Source organism: Tenrec ecaudatus, chromosome 14, assembly GCF_050624435.1.
Source record: "Tenrec ecaudatus isolate mTenEca1 chromosome 14, mTenEca1.hap1, whole genome shotgun sequence".
Classification (NCBI taxonomy): domain Eukaryota; kingdom Metazoa; phylum Chordata; class Mammalia; order Afrosoricida; family Tenrecidae; genus Tenrec; species Tenrec ecaudatus.
The window spans coordinates 53,166,234-53,183,592 of record NC_134543.1 but is presented as its reverse complement, the minus strand read 5'-3'; the positions used below and the strand labels follow the sequence as shown (position 1 = coordinate 53,183,592).

The window sequence follows — 17,359 nt, the reverse complement described above, 5'->3', positions numbered from 1 at the left end:
TTAGGGATGCTTTTGGGAAATACGTCATAACATTTTTTGGTTCCTCTCGCTGTGTACACTGTTCCTGGGGTGAGTATGGAGTGGGGGTAGAGGAAACTGCACCAGGAAAATAGAGATGCAAAGAATCTGTGTGGGTGTGCTTCAGGAGAGCACTTCCTGTGATAGCCTCAGAACAGGAATTCTTTTTTTGAATCTATTCTTTTTTTTAATCCTTTTATTGGGGGCTCGTACAACTCTAATTACAATCCATATATACATCCATTGTGTCAAGCATATTTATACATTTGTTGCCATCATCATTCTCAAAATATTTGCTTTCTACTTGAACCCCTGGTGTCAGCTCCTCATTTTTTCCCTCCCTCCCCACACCCCATCCCCTCATGAGCCTATGGTTTATAAATTATTCTTTTGTCATCCTTTACACTCTCTGACCTCTCCTTCTGTTGTCCATCCCCCAGGAGGTTATATGTAGATCCATGTAATTGTGTTTGCCCACCTTTCCTCCACCCTCCCGGTATTGCCACTCTCACCACTGGTCCTGAAGGGATCATGTCCTGGATTCCCTTGTTTCCAGCTCCTATCTGTACCAGTGTACATCCTTGGGGGTGTCCAGTTGCCTACAGAAGGGTTTTGAGTCTCCAATCTGCACTCCCCCTCATTCACAATGATATTTTTTTTTTTGTTCTTTGATGCCTGATCACTTTGCCACCTCATGGTCACACAGGCTGGTGTGTTTCTTCCATGTGGGCTTTGTTGCTTCTGAGCTAGATGGCCACTTGTTTACCTTCAAGCCTTTAAGACCCCAGACGCTATATCTTTTGATAGCCAGGCACCATCAACTTTCTTCACCACATTTGCTTATGCACACATTTGTCTTCAGCGATCGTATCAGGAAGGGGAACACAGAATGATATGATTTTTTGTTTTTGATTCCTGAAACCTGATCCCTTGGCCCTTGTGATCACACAGGCTGGTGTGCTTCTTCCATGTGGGTTTTGTTACTTCTGAGCTAGATGGCCGCTTGTTTATCTTCAAGCCTTTAAGACCCCAGATGCTATATATTTTGATAGCTGGAAACCATCAGCAGAAAAGGAATTCTTAAGCTGGAGTCTATTGACCTTCTAAACCCATCATTACTCAGTGGGGTTTAGGAGAACCCCACTTGAAGAAGTAGAAGGAGTGAGTCCTAGAACTAAAAGTCATGAGAATACGATACAACATGAGGTCCTCCTGTACACACACACACACACACACACACACACACAAACTATACATTGATTGTAGACTATTCACATTGTATTGAATTTCCCTGTGAAAGGGTCATGACCCAAAGGTTCAGAACTGCTGTTTTAGAGAATTCCCAGCATATACAAAGGCTGGTCAATGTCAGCTACTACTATAATGCTTGTTATTATTCTATGCTAGGTACTTTATGATGTCTCAACAAGTTCAGCGTCAAGTACCGTGTCCTGTTTGTAAGGAAACGAACTCAAAGAGATTGAATCACGAACCCAGGGTAACCCTGCTAGTGATGGAATTTGGCAGTATTTCCTTCCAAAGCTGACCTCTTCCTCTCTGCTCCATGGCCTGACTTGTGGGCAGGTTTCAGTCTGCAGGGTTGGGTGCTCTGTTCTCTCCCTGTCCCTCTGGACAGGCACTGAATCTAAGCATGAACGTCTTCCAAATAAATCAAAATCTATTTGTGTACATAATACAGTGCAGTCGGGCCAGTTAAATTCCACACACAAAGCCAGTTGCTCCCCCAATGTATTAAACGTTCATTAAAACAAAATAAATCACTCACACTTATCACAAAGAACTCTCTTGCCTTTACGATGCAGCCAAGTCAAAAGCTCGATGGGGAGGAAAGGTTTCCTAACAGTCCTGGACCAGTGGAGGGAGAACACTCTAAGTCAAGCCTAGCCCTTGCTGGCTTCAGTCCCTAAGAAGTACAATGAAACATCAGCTACTGAGGCACGTTCGTCATGTGAGAAGCGTGTCGACTGTACTGCAGTAATTGTGAGTCTGTGTTTTACTGGGTTACCGTCATGCCTCAAAAGATTGCCCAGCAATCTGGATGAATGTTACTGCTGGAAAGATTAAGCAAGTCCCTCCGAGTCACACAGGTGGGGAGTAACAAAATAGGGACTCGAACCCATGTCTATCGGATGACAAAGTCATTGCTCTTTGTCATATCCCGCCCCCACTCCCCCTCCCTAATGTAAATAGTCTGTGATTTTTAGTATCCAGGACCAGGTTTGCCTCTTGGCCTTTCCTGGAGCCACTTCCAAGAAATCTGGCCAATCTCTTCTGAGAAGGAGTCAGTCGCGGAGCAAGGATGGAGACTATCCACAGGAGAGCTGGGTTCCAAGGGCAAGTTCTGCCACTTACTGGCGGTGCCACTTTGGGTCCATAGCATAAGCTCCCAAAGGCACGCACTGGAGAAGACTGCCCGTGCCCCGTGGCGCCCGGACCTACACAAGAACTGCAGTTGCGGACTAAGTGCTAGGCAAGTGTCCATTACCTTCCACCCAGCCTCCAGCCACTAATTCCGGTAAACTCGGCGGCGGCCCTTTCTCCGCGATTGCTTCATTTCCCCCTGCCTTTCAGCGGCTCTTGCAATGAAGGAAGACCCGGCGACCCATGGCGCTCTGAAGCCAGCGCCGGTCCTTCTGTCTGTCCAGCTCCGCGCCTGGAGAGGTCCCCCGCAGAGGCGGGGCTCTCCGCTCCGTCCGCGCCGGGGTGAGCCCGGGGCCGCGTGCCGCCCGGGGGAGGGGTGTGGCCCGCGAGTGTCGCCAGGAGGCGCCCGGGTGAGAGCCACTCGGAGCCCGCTCTTCAGCACAGTGCGCCCGCTGGAGCCGCGCAGGGCGGCCGGGGGCTCCTCCGCGCCGGGGCCCCGGGGCCGTCGGCCGCCGGGCCGCCATGCGGTCGCCGCTCTACCGCTGCCACAACCTCACGTCGGTGGAGCAGGGCAGCTCGGCGACGGCGGGCGGGGTGCTCTTCGGCCTGGGCCTCGTGGGCAATCTGCTGGCGCTGGGGCTGCTGGCGCGCTCGGGGCGCGGGGGGCGCGCGCCGCGGCCGCCCGCCTCGGTCTTCTACGTGCTGGTGTGCGGGCTCACGCTCACCGACCTGCTGGGCAAGTGTCTGCTGAGCCCGGTGGTGCTGGCCGCGTACGCGCAGAACCGCAGCCTGCGGGCGCTGGCGCCCTCGGCGGACCGCGCGCTGTGCAGCGCCTTCGCCTTCGCCATGTCCTTCTTCGGCCTGGCCTCCACGCTGCAGCTGCTGGCCATGGCGCTCGAGTGCTGGCTTTCCCTGGGCCACCCCTTCTTCTACCGACGGCACATCACCGTGCGCCGCGGCGCGCTGCTGGCGCCCGCGCTGGGCGCCTTCTGCCTGGCTTTCTGCGCGCTGCCTTTCGCGGGCTTCGGTGAGTTCGTGCAGTACTGCCCGGGCACCTGGTGCTTCATCCGGATGGCCCACCCCGAGGGCTCGCTGTCGGTGCTGGGCTACTCGGTGCTCTACGCCAGCCTCCTGGCGCTGCTGGCCGGCGCCACCGTGCTGTGCAACCTGGGCGCCATGCGCAACCTCTATGCCATGCACCAGCGGCTGCGCCGGCGGCCGCGCTCCGCCGCCGAGCACCTCGCCGAGCCCGGCGGCAGCCGGAGGGAGGCGGCGCCGCCGGCCCTGGAGGAGCTGGACCACCTGCTGCTGCTGGCGCTCACGACCGCGCTCTTCACCGTGTGCTCCCTGCCGCTGATTGTGAGTCGCCGGGCGGCCAGGCTGCGGGCGGGCTGGGGCGTCCGGGGCCGCGGATGTCCGGCCGCGAGGCTGCAGCGTCTCAGACGTGGCGCAACCGGAGCTGCCGGGAAAGGTTGGGTGCTGCAGCTTGCGCGTGGGTTTTTCCTCGACAGTGCCCAGGCACAGCCTGATTTGTTGAGCTAGGAGAGAAAGCGAGAGGGGAGCCCACGTAGCCCAATCTCAAAGGGCGCCTCTGCTTCCTTGCATGTAGACCCGTGTCATTGTAGCGCCCCCAAACCTTGAGGAGCCCCACCCGTAGCAGGGGTCCTCTCATGCTTCCCTGTTAAATTTCCTCAGTCGTTACACTTGCCTTTGATTTCAGTGATACCAAAAATTGACGTCGAAAATGGATCAAACCAAAACAAATTTGTTGGAATCGAATCTATTCCGACTCATAGCGACCCTGCGGGTTAGGGGAGACCTGTCCCTCTGGGTTTTCAAATCTTTATAGCAGTAGACAACACCCTCTTTCTCCCGTGGAGGAGCTGGTGGTTTAGAACTACTGACCTTAACCCACTAGCCACCTTGGAAAAGGAGTGGGGAAAATGAAATCCTACCAGAGTGGGTTCAGGGATGAATGGGGGTTTGTTCTGGAAAATCCCATCCGTCTGAAAACTGAGGAATGGGCCCTGCTGTTTCTGGCTGGGCTGCTTCCAGGGAGGGTGGCTCTGGAGACTGAGGCATTTTTGACAGGTCTGAGTGAGTGATGACACTGTGGTAACCTGTCTGAACAGGTTCTATTTTTATCCTGGCAAGTGAGGTGACAAGAAAGCCATTATCTCCCGTTTTATTTTACTAAGGCGGGGTGGGTGAGGGTGGATGTTGAATTACCTAGTCGTTTTGAAAGTATTCCTTCCTGAGGTGACAATCCCATCCACCTCGTGGGCAGCAAGCACAACAATGAAGTGCACTACACTGCCAAGTCCACATCGTTGGAGTCCCAAGACTTCTGGATTTGGACAGTTTCTTAAAGCACTGTGCAGTCTAGGACACCACTCTCAGTGAAGGATGCCAGTGAGATACCTGTGTTTTCCCTCCATGATTTAAGGCTTTGCCATGTCGGGGGAAGAATTACCTGCAGCATGATCATCATATAGATTTCAGACCAAACTCCCCAAAGTAAATGGATAAATACAGGTATTCATTTTGGTGTGTGGTGGCGTGTGCGTTGCTGTGATGCTGGGGGCACTGGTGTGCCACTGGTATTTCCAACATCAGCAAAGTCGCCCATAATCGGCAACTATCAGCACAGCTTCCAGACTGAGACGAGGAAGAAGAACTTGGTGATCTACGTGTAAGGGGGGGAAATTGGCTCGTGAAACCCTTATAAATATCAGCAGATTGTCATGGGATAAATTTCTGGAAGATGAATCCTTCAGGGTGGAAGGGACTGAAAAGACTACTGGGAAGGAGCGAGCTTCTTCCTCACAGTAGAGCTGACTTTAATGATGTGGGTGGAGCATAGTTCTCGGACGCTCCTTCGCTGATGTGCGCAACTCAAAACGATTGGGGGGGGAGGGGAAGCTGCAAATATCTCTTAATAATGGGAATGTGGGGGGGTACAGATTGAGGAGTATTTGAAGTTATAAAAAATCAGATAGAATAGCTTAAGCTAGATGTCCTCGGCCTTAGGGAGCTGAAATGGACTGGGGTGGCTCATGCTGAATCGTAGAATCACATGACCTACTGCTCCAGGAATGACAAACGGAAAACGAGTAGCCACAGTCATTGTCAGAAAGGACATTCCAAGTTCTGCCCTAAACTACAGTAGCTGTCAGAAATAGGTTAATACCCATGCAGCTATAAGGAAAGTAATATGATGTTCAAATTGATACACCAACCTCTAATACCAAAGGTTAGGAAATTGAAGATTTTTGCCAACTTCTGCAGTCTGATATCAATGAAACATACAATCAGATGCATTATAAACTACTGGTGATTAGAATGTAAAGGTTGAAGGAAAGGCGGACAGTGGTTCAAAATGACCTCGAGAAGTGTGTACAAGTAATACCATGTTTACCTTTCTTTTTTTACTGGATACTTTGCCCCTGTCAGAGATTGTAAATTATAAAGAGTCTTTGATTCAGAAGGAAGGAACTGTGTGATTGGACAAGAGAAATGCGTGTCATTACTACCTAGAAGCAGAATTTTAAATGTGGTGAAAATGTGAAATTATCCACTACAGATTAGTAAGTACAAGTAAGCCTGTGTATACTTTGTTTATTGGGTAATGCTATGAAACTGTGTAGATAGATTAGTAATAGATGATAGATAGATAGATAGATAGATAGATAGATAGATAGATAGATAGATAGATAGATAATCACCTAGAACCAGTGTCTGGCTTCATTAATTACTTCCATTTATTACCATTGCTTAGGATTCACCAAAAAATTAATCAAGAAATATGTATGACCACTTGGGGAGATAGTATTACAATCTAAGTCCTAAGACCTTGATTCTCCATCTCTTTTGCTTTAGGATTTACATATGTACAATGTATCCTACAAAACCTTGAAAATAAGAAGTTAAAGATATGTGATTGCAGAAAGAGGTAACAAACTGTACCTCTCTTTTGTGTTTCCACATAGGTCCAAAGAAAACGTCAGGATTTCACAATAAAGACTTATTGAGTGATAACAGCAGCCTGGTGGTTAGGAATTGGGCTGCTAACCTCGAGGTCAGGAGTTAAAGCTTCCAGCTGCTCCTTAGGAGAAAGAGGAGGCTTTCTGCTCCTGTGAAGGGTTACAGTCTCAGAAAATCACAGAAGTTCTCTCTGTCTTATAGGGCGCTATGGTTCGAAATCAACACGATGGCACTGAGTTTTGATTTTTTGTTTTGTTGCTGTTTAATAGCTTATAGCTATTACAACAATTGAAACCTAAGAATGTATGTTAGAAGTACTGAAAACAGGCAGCTAATCTCTAAATATGACCATGTTTATACTCTAAACCTATTGCCTTAGAAGATGTTAGAAAAAAAACAAGAATACACAAGCTCATCATTACATCCTATAGCCTCTGAAAAATTCTCTTATGAGATAGTGAAAAAAATCAAACAACATTTTAGAGTTTTTATGAAACTAGTAAGGATATTGGTGACCCCCACACTTTAAGAATCACTCTTTTGGTCCCTGAAAAATAAGGTGGTGTCTAAATATGATCAGAAGGCAAAAAAAGAACTTAAAAGAAAATCTTACCAAGGTATAAATATTGCACTGCATTACACTCATTAAGCTAGTGAACGATGATTGGATAATGACATTTTTCTTAATTTTGATATGCCAGATTAGAATTAGTTACTAATATTATGCAGTAGGAAGAAAATGTAGAGGATGTGGGACTGAGCATCAGAGGCAGTTTATTAAATAAATTCACTAATGCTAAAGATATTTTCATCAAAATTATTTCTAACTTGGAAATTGAACTTAGAGCATTGGTGCTTGGTGGGTCAGGGATGGATGAGAGAGGCTGTTGGTATATTTTAGACTTCTAGCTGAGTGGTTTATAAACTGGGTAAAGATACCTTCACATGCAGGCTTGCCTGTGCGTACACTCTGCGGAGCAGGGAAGTAGCAGAGGATCTTCGCCTGTATGGAGAACTCTTGGGTTTGTTTCATTTCAGTGGACAGAAAGAGTGGGGAGAGGTGCTTTTCTAGCCTAAGGAGGCTGTCAGAGGCATTTAAGGGATGGTAGGTTAGAGACAGGGTAAGGAAAGGAGTATAAAGTAGATTTAAAGGGGTAAAGCGGAGGGTAAGACCTGGGCTGTGACAGATGCGCCAGAGGAAAGAGGACTTCAAAATCAAAAACGCTTCCCCAGCAAGCACAATGTCCATCCATCCCAGTCTGTCCACCTGGCTACAGCAGCGTTCTTCTTCATGGACCCCTAGATTCATCAGAAGGTGCTCTCCTCTCCACAGCTCTATTTGTATAAATTGACAGAGATAAATACTGTACACCAATAAAATGTCTTTTAAAGAGCCATCCAAGTATACTTCAATTAGCTTAACAGACCAGTGTTGTGGGCTCTATTCCAATGCATGGTAACCCCATTCAGTCAGTAGAACTGGGCTCTACAGGAATTTCAGTGTTGGTGTTTTTAACATAACTTTCCAAGTCTTTCTTGGCATCCAAAGACTCCTCCGGATCCTGACTAACCAGGCATTCTCAAATATTAGGATTATGTTTGCTTCTCTCCATTTTAAGGAGAACGAGGCAGTTAGAAAGTCATAGTTCTGTGAAGCGCTTACTTCAGTAAGCAGCATCATGAAAACAGAAAAAAATATTGAAGTTGACAGTTTTATTGTATTTATTTTATAAGCTCCACAATCAAGAGGGAGCCATCAGGAAATCAAACAGTGTACTGGAAAAATCTGCTGTCACTGACCTCTGTAAAGTGTTGACGTGTAAGGAGGTCATTTTGAGGACTACAGTGCATCTGGCACAAGCCTGGGTATTTTCAGTCACCTCACGTGCATGTAAAACCTGGACAATGAATAAAGAAGACTGAAGAATCATTAGTGGGTTTGAACTAATGCCTTTTACAAAGACTATTGCGTATACCCTGAAATTCCAGAAGAATGAGTAGACCTGTTTTGGAAGAACTGCAGCCAGAATGTTCCTTGTAAGCAAGGATGGCGAGACTTCATCTCATATCACAGTTCCTGGGACTGCACGGGGCCAGTTAGTGTTTTCTTTGCTATTCATGAGGTCACTGTGAGTTGGAACTCACTCACCAGCACCTAACATCCACAGTGTAGCCTGTTTTCATCCATTCTTCCTATTTGGTACCTACAACCTCCAGGATACTGTACAATTGACTGAAGGGATACAAACTGAGAAAGGAAAAAAGCTCAGAAAACAACACACCTGCCGGTGTAAACTGCAATACCCTGGTTGCAGAGGAAATTAGTAAGGCCACATAGGAGTTTAGAAGAGGGTAGGAGTCACTCCTAATTGGCAAAATCATATCCGTAACTAATTATTGAGTACTTCCCTGGTAGAATCTGATCCCAAAGTTCCCCCGATCTCAATTAAACTTCACAGCCATCCTGGAAGGCAGGCACACTTACTTCCATTAGAGGGACCAGGAAATGGGAAAGGCTTGCCTGGAGTTTCAAAGTCAGTCAGAGAGATCTAGCCCAGGTTGCCAGTCCCAAGCTATTGTGCCTACCCACAGATTCAAGGAGGTTTTGTGTCATAATATTAGAAATCAACCTTGAAGGGAGGTAGGATCTAAGGTTTAGATTCTAAGCAATCCATCCATTTCCACAGCTATAAAATAGAGAACCCAAAATACCTACTTCAAAGTTGTGTTTTTTTTTAATGAACAAGAAACAAAAGTTTTAAAGTGTCGACACTCCGTGGCTGATATTACTATACGGGTCATTAATAATGATGACAGGATAAAGCTTCCAGGTATAGGGATCAGCTGAGGCCAACTTCAGGCATCTACCTAAGTGCACTAGATGGAAGTGACTGAGCCTCTGAAACAGTAAGGAGGGGAGCAGGCCACAAGCTAAAGAAACCATTACGGGAAGACATGTCTGCCCTGAATGGGTCTGGTCTTAACACTTACCCATATACCCTCTTCCTAATGTTGGCTCTGCCTGTTTTCTGTTCCATTAGGGTCCACTTTGTCCCATTATAGATTTAGATGCTCAGTAGCTGCTGGGAAAGGTAATGGCCTCAAGAAAAGGTGGCTGGCCTCTGTGGAGTGCGAGGCAGCGGTAATGCCGGTCTAGTGACGGTGCTAGCTGACTAGCAGGAGACGGCTGAGGGGTAGAACAATATCCAGCACTCTGAGGAAGCCACAGGCCTCACAGGGATGAGAGATTGGTTGGGCACAGGTAACTAGCTATATATATATATATATATATATATAACTAGCCTTTTACTTTTACATGGTTTTATATATATAACTAGCCTTTTTACTTTTTTATTTCAAGGAGTCCTGAGGGTGTAGTGTAGTGGGTTATGCATTGGGCTGCTAACCACAAGGTCAGCAATTTGAAACCACCAGCTGCTCCACAGGAGAAAGATGAGGCTTTCTACGCCAGTAAAAATTAAGTTTCAAAAAACCACAGGGGTAGTGCTACTTTGGGGCTCTATGAGTCCGAATCAACTTGGTTGCAGTGAGTTTGAGTTTTTGAGTTTGAGTCTGAAAATGAGTTGTCAGCCATAGGAAGTAAACTATTCATGGGTTTGAAGGAATGCCCTTGGCAAAGAATATTGAGTATATGTTGCACGGATTGTCAGAAGAAGAAGTAAATCCATTTTGGAAGACGTATAGCCAGAAGGCTCCTTGTAAGCAAGAATGGTGAGACTTCATTCCATATCATCTATTTTGGTCAAGTAATTAGGAGGGACCAGTTCCCGGAGAAAGACATCATGCTTGGTTAAGTAGATGGTCAGCAAAATAAAAAAGGGATACCCTGATGGATTGACCCAGTATCTGCAACAATGGGCTCAAAGAGAGCAGTGGCTGCGAGGGTGGCACAGGAATGAGCCACTGATTTCTCTAAGTAGAGCTAATTCTGGACGTTTAACGGTTTCCTCTGTGAGCCTGGTGTCTTCTCATTGTACTTATTTCTTGTCTCTTCTACATTGAAGAGAGGCATGTGTGTCTCCATGAATGAAACACTGCACGAGGATGTCTTCTTCCTGAGCCAACTCGAGAGGCTAGGAAGCAGGCACAGAAAGAGAATCTCTGAATTGATGGCAGCATGGTGACCCTCTTTAGAACTGATTCAGTGGAGCTGGTTTGTCCCATGTCAGCTTCTCTGCTGCCTGGCTGGGCCGGGACCGCGGAACTGAGCGGTGCCATGCTCAGAGCTGGCCACACAGCCTCCAGGGCCCTAATCGGGCTGGGTCTCCAATGCACAACCTCAGCTTCCACGACGTTTCTGGGTCTGCTTCCCTCAGCTCCAGTGGTTTGAGCTGCTTGTACGATTTATGCAGAATGAATATTCTGAGCCAGGCTGCCAAGTTCTTACTGAAAAAGTCATGTTTCCAAGTGGTTTTTGCTACCACCAACCTTCCAATGTCATAAAAGGATGTTCATTTTCTTTCCTAAACAGATCCGTGCTTACTACAGAGCGTTCAAAACTGTCAACCAGGAAAACAGCTTCTCCGGGGAAACAGAAGACCTCCTGGCCTTGCGGTTTCTGTCTGTGATTTCAATTGTGGACCCTTGGATCTTCATCATTTTCAGGACATCACTATTCCGGATGTTTTGCCACAAGATTTTTATAAGACCGCTTATGTACAGAAATTGGCACAGCAATCCCTGCAAAACTGACCTGGAATCCAGTCTGTGACCATGTTTCACCATCTCTGGTAAGCTGAGGAATAAATCCCATTTTTTGACCAAAGAACCATGGTTAAAAATAAAACAACAACACACAACTTACCCTTTAAATCCTTAAAAGTCATCTCTCATAGCAAAGCATCCAGATGCATTTTTTAAAGCATGTGATTTATCTTAACAACGTGTTGTGACTCCACATGCATGAGCCAGTTCAGCGCCTCCTTTCATTGTGTGTCACTGCCCTGGAGTCAGTTCTGCGCAGAGTAGAACTGCCCCGTGGGGTTTCGGAGGCTGTAACTCTACGCAGAAGCAGACTCTGCCTCATCCTTCTCCCATGGAGGAAGGAGCTGGGGGCTTTGAGCCGCTGTCCCTTCAGTTTTCGGCCCTATGTCTAATCTACTAGCCACTAGAGTTCCTGTGGGTTTCTGAGATTGCAAACCTGTCTGTAGAAAACATCTTTCTCACAGAGAGTGGCTCGTGGTTTCAAACGGTTGACCTTGAGGCTAGCTGCCCAACACATAGTCCATGATGCCACAGCAAATAAAATATCATACCATATTATAAATGATGTTGAAAGGCCTAAGATGGCATTGTTGAATGTCATTGTTCCAACATTTTCTCTGGATGTCTCTGGTTTAAACGTGGTTTTTAAGACCTAAGAGTCTTTATTTAAATGGAATAGAAATATCACTGTTTATAATCATTTGATGGATAATCTTTAAAAGCATGGAAATTTCTTACTTTAGTCGTTCCTAGTGAGACCTGATCTATTTCTTTATCATCACTGACCCTGCTTCATTCTTTTTGGTCAGTTGCTCTAAGTGTAGCCTGAAGGACAGGTGCTCCTCAGAAAGCTGAGAGCAGACTAGAATAGGGCAGGCGCCTGGAGGAACTTGTTTGCATGAAGCGGCTAAACAGTAAGAGGATAAAAGCCCAGTCCCTCGCCCAGAGAAGAACACATTGATTTTTGACTTTTCTAATACTCAGGCAGCGGGGTCAGTTCAGGCAGAGATGCTCCTGGGGCCTCACATCGTTGTTTGAATTTCTGGAGCTTCCTCTTCATAGGTGTCTGGCGTCCCTGCAGTCTGTGGGGCCGGGACGGAGGCTTCTTTGAAAGCCAGTGATGTGCAACTGCCAGAGAGCTGTGTTTAAGTGTGGCTTGGCGAAGCAGCCAGCACTGGCACCATAAAAAAGCCTGCCCAGGACTCAGGCATCTCTGTTGAGGGTGCTGGTGACCACATCCTTGCCATTGACCTTAACATCAACCTATTAAGAGCTACACCCTGCTCTTTGTGAAGACAGTCAGCTCTTACTAAGGTTTCTGAGAACTGCCCTTTCAAACTTGAGTCTCAGAATGTGTTTCAGAAAGAGCACGGCTGAGCACTTCAACTGCACTGTGAATGTCTACAAAGATAAGCAACCGTGAGGCGAAAGGGACCTGGGAAAAAATGCCCTGTCGCTATTGAACTCTAAGCCCAAGTCATAGCTAAGAGCTTTCACCTTTGTGGAAAACAGATGAAAAGACATGAGAGGAGTGTCAGCAATGCAGTGTTCCTTTGTCCCAGACACACTCGGACCCAGAGACAGAAAGCCTGCCCGACTGACTAGTTCCCAGACTGCAGACTCAAGAGCACCATCTAGAAATCCCTTCCAAAGACAAAACTATTTACCTTATGTGCAGTTTAGCAATAATCCCACCCCCCCTTTTTTTTCCACTTTGGATTTTCTGGTATCTCAGATTAATCTGATGTCTGTTTTTCTTTGTTGGTCTTTGTTTTTTGAGTAGCAAAACTGAAGAAGCCAAATTATGAACATAAAAATTATACTGGGCGTAAGCCAGGATGGAAAAGTGCAGCTCTTTTCAGAGTTTACCCTTCATTTGTGTGTTTACTGTGTAAGTAAGAATTTGCACGACTGTCAGAAGTGTCTCTTTTTTGTGGTCTTATACAGATAATTTGGGAAAGACCCCAGAGAAATCAATAAATGTAATGGTACAACATTTTGCAAGGACATTATTTTTCTTCAAATGAAAGAAGAGTACTTGGTTTGCATTTTAGAATAAATTGTTTCTGGTGGTATTTATTCTCTAGCAGTTTAATATGATGAAGTTGTTATAAACTATTTTATAAGATTGTGAGTTTTTACAAACTAAATATGACTAAACAAGTTAGGATAGGTTTACTTCAAGGGCTGTGTTTTTATAAAAAATGTAGGCGTATCATCTCAATGCTATATTTATCTAATGAAATTCATGCTATGCTAAAGTCAATTTCCACCTCCCTTCATGAGTCATTTGTTAGTTTCCATTGTGCCAGGCCATCAGCTGAGTAGGAGAAAGAAAGATAAGACTCGGTCCTGGTGTGCATGTTGCTCCTTGTCTAGTGGGGGAGGCAGGCATGTGAACAGAACAGGAAAACACTAGGAATGAAGGTACACAGTGATATACAATGGTAGGCCAACGAGAGCTATCAGGAGAATTCCACAGTGGGAAGATGGTTAAGGCAAGAACTGAAAATGAGTGGGAATGGTGACTCCGGTTCAAAATTGCACAAAGAACACAAAGAGTTTATAGAAAATAAAATACACATAGTTAAGAACTAACCGAGGGGTCAGCAGTGGGAACCCACCTGCAGCAGGTCGGCAGAAGAAACCTGGCAATCTGCACCCATCAAGATGACAGGCTAGGAGACCGTTCTCATAGTGGGTGACTGTGAGTCAGGATTGAGTGGAGAGCACATGGAAACAGCAATACGTGAAGCACAACGCCCAGGTAAAGCCAAGAAATGCAAAATTAAACACAGTCATCGCCTCTTAAAACTTCAAGGCCAATAAAAAACTTTCAATAGCCGAGAGGTTAGCATAAGAGGAGAAGAAAAGCGCCGGCAGTCTGCTTCCCTAAGGATGTACAGCCATGGCAGTTCCACCCAGCCCAGGAAGGCCATTAGGAGTTGGGATTGACTCAATGGCAATGGGCTTGGACTTGGAGTTGTCACAGGGCCACTCATGTTTCTGAATTGGGTTGTCGAATGTGCACGCACACCTTTGCTTGAAGTCAACTGGACCATGCAAATCAAGAGGTGATCTTTCCTACAGGGCACGTAAATTCACTCTAGAGTCCACTCTAGAAAATAACCAGAAGGCCTGCCAGAATAATGTGCAAACCTGTCCTCGGAAGCATTATGTGAGATAGTAACAACAAAAATGGAAATGAAGCTAAGTAAGTGAGGTGTGCAGACATCCCTCAGTCTCTATGAGGAATTGGTTCCAGAACCATTCCCTGCAGACCCCAAATCCACAATGCTCCAGTCTCTTATAGAAAGTGGTGCAGTAGATGGAAACAGGCTCCGGGAGCGCGGGGAGGCCCGAGCCGGGAGGAGGGTGAGCGGTCCTCCCGGTAAAGGGGCGCGAGGAAACCAATCGCAACGAGTCGTGGAAAAGAGGCGCCACGCCAGCCAGTAACATCTCGAGGCTGGGCCGGGGCCGGCTGACGCGAGCGCGCCCCGCAGCCAATGGGCGTGCCGCTGCCCATCCGCTCCTCGGCTGCCGGTAGGGGGCGGTGAGGAGAGTGAGGAGAGCGCGACGGCGCAGGCAGGGCCATCGCTGGACGGCCGGGCGGAGGGCGAGGCCTGAGGCTCTGCGTCGAGTATAAACAGCATACCTAAGTGTTGAGGTGCTGAGGCAACTTGGAGCAGAGAAGTAATCCATCTGAGTGGCGTGAAGTCAACCAGGACGAGTACCCAGAAGGAGGATCAGAATGGCTTCAATACCCGAATACTATGAGGGCAAAAATGTCCTCCTCACTGGGGCCACTGGCTTCCTAGGAAAGGTGCTTTTGGAGAAGTTGTTGAGGTCTTGTCCTAAGGTGAATTCAGTATATGTTCTTGTGAGGCACAAAGCTGCACAAACACCCCAGGAGCGAGTAGAAGAAATCATTAGCGGCAAGCTCTTTGACAGATTGCGAAACGAAAACCCAGAATTTAGAGAAAAAATTATAGCAGTTGACAGCGAACTAACCCAACCTAAACTGGCTCTTAATGCAGAAGATATAGAGGCCATCCTAGATTCTACCAATATCATATTTCGCTGTGCAGCAACCATAAGATTTAATGAAAATTTAAGAAATGCTGTTCAGTTAAATGTGATTGCCACAAGACAGCTTCTTCTCCTGGCACATCAAATGAAGAATCTGGATGTGTTTGTGCATGTATCAACCGCATACACATACTGCAATAGAAAGCATATCGATGAAATCATCTATCCACCACCTGTTGATCCCAAGAAGCTGATCGATTCTTTAGAGTGGATGGATGATGGCCTAATAAATGATATCACCCCCAAATTGATAGGAGACAGACCTAATACCTACATATACACGAAAGCCTTGGCAGAATATGTTGTGCAGCAAGAAGGAGCCAAGCTAAATGTGGCCATTGTGAGGCCATCCATTGTTGGCGCCAGCTGGAAGGAACCTTTTCCAGGATGGATCGATAACTTTAATGGACCAAGTGGTCTCTTTATTGCGGCAGGGAAAGGAATCCTTCGAACAATGCGTGCCTCCAACAATGCCCTCGCCGATCTTGTTCCAGTGGATGTAGTTGTCAACATGAGTCTTGCAGCAGCGTGGTACTCCGGAGTTAATAGACCCAGGAGCATGATGGTGTATAATTGTACCACAGGCAGCACTAATCCTTTCCACTGGGGGGAAGTTGAATACCATGTAATTTCCACTTTCAAGAGGAATCCTCTCGAACAGGCCTTCACACGGCCCTATGTAAATCTAACCTCCAATCACCTTTTATATCATTACTGGATCGCTGTAAGCCATAAGGCCCCAGCATTCCTGTATGATATCTACCTCAGGATGACGGGACGAAGCCCAAGGATGATGAAAGCAATAACTCGCCTTCATAAAGCAATGATGCTTCTTGAATATTTCACAAGTAATTCGTGGGTTTGGAATACTGACAATGTTAATATGTTAATGAACCAGCTAAACCCTGAAGATAAAAAGACATTTAATATTGATGTACGGCAGTTGCATTGGGCAGAATATATAGAAAACTACTGCATGGGAACTAAGAAATATGTCCTGAATGAAGAAATGTCTGGTCTTCCTGCAGCTAGAAAACATCTGAACAAGTTGAGGAACATACGCTATGGTTTCAACACTATCCTTGTGATCCTAATCTGGCGCATTTTTATTGCAAGATCACAAATGGCAAGAAATGTGTGGTACTTTGTGGTTAGTCTGTGCTATAAGTTTCTGTCGTACTTCAGAGCCTCCAGCACGATGAGATACTGAAGACAAGAGTTTAGCATTAGAACATCTATGCATATGGTGGTCTGAATGCACAAAATGTAAAATTTACTTAAGTCATCTCATCTTTTGTCAAGACATTAAACCATCTTAAAGCAAAAACAACAAAAAAAGAAGAAAGTGGTGCAGTACTTGCAAATAACAAGTGTATTCTCCTGGACGCTTCACGCCATCTTTAGATTACTTATAATGTCTAGTACAATGTAAATGCTATGCAAATCACACTTCATGCTCCTCTTCAGTGTAAGGGAGTGTTCTGACCACTTTTTTCACCCAAATATTTTCCATCCCCACTTGGTTGTACCCACAGATTACTCTTTTGGATTGGTTTGTGTCGTCACTGGTTTCAGTCACATTGACATAATTTACTCATTAAAAAATAACTTACAGCAGTTGCAGAGAAAACGCCATTATAATACTAGATTAAAAAAAGCATGAAAAACTATCTTAATGTGTGTTTCATACATATATGAGGGCGGGTGGGGCTTCCAAAGTTCCCAGAGAAATACCATTTTCTTTTAATTCCGTCTTGCCACAAACTTTTGGAAGCCCGTTGGGGAATGTGTAGAAACTATAGTTAGCAATTTTAAGGGACTTTCATTTTACATATATATGTCGTATTTTCTAAGTTTTAAAATACTAAGGATGTTTTTGTTTTACATGACTTTTTTAAAAGGAGTGACCAGAAGTGGAGCCGGGCAACCAGGGAAGGTGCGAGGAGAGCACGTCCCAGTCTAAAGGAATAGCGTGGGCGTGGGCACACAGGGAGGAAGGAGTGTGGCACGCCCAGGTGGGATTGGCAGTTCCATCTGCCAGACACTGGGGGTTTATGAGCAAAGGTGACAACAGAAGAGGCTGAGGAGACCACCAGGATCACATCACCAAGGGTGCTGGGCAATGTGCGGGTAGAAAGTTGGAGCAGTGTGAAGCCCTGAT

At 46.1% G+C, this 17,359-nt stretch overlaps 1 protein-coding gene and 1 pseudogene across 1 annotated transcript; both read left to right on the top strand.

Moving 5' to 3' along the window:
• The first annotated feature begins 2,922 nt into the window (after positions 1-2,922).
• PTGDR (prostaglandin D2 receptor) lies at positions 2,923-11,499 on the top strand. Its single transcript, XM_075531589.1, has 2 exons — positions 2,923-3,759; positions 10,877-11,499. The coding sequence occupies exons 1-2, from the start codon at positions 2,923-2,925 to the stop codon at positions 11,114-11,116; spliced, it is 1,077 nt and encodes a 358-aa protein (XP_075387704.1). The 3' UTR covers positions 11,117-11,499.
• A 3,138-nt stretch (positions 11,500-14,637) lies between these two features.
• On the top strand, positions 14,638-16,517 carry LOC142425843 (fatty acyl-CoA reductase 1 pseudogene; annotated as a pseudogene).
• Positions 16,518-17,359: the final 842 nt, after the last annotated feature.

What these genes read in the sequence shown, in the direction of transcription:
- PTGDR (XM_075531589.1), top strand. Translation starts at nt 2,923, where the DNA reads ATGCGGTCGCCGCTCTACCGCTGCCACAACCTCACGTCGGTGGAGCAG. An exon ending in TGTGCTCCCTGCCGCTGATT is followed by an intron (nt 3,760 to 10,876) that starts GTGAGTCGCCGG and finishes TTTCCTAAACAG; the next exon opens with ATCCGTGCTTACTACAGAGC.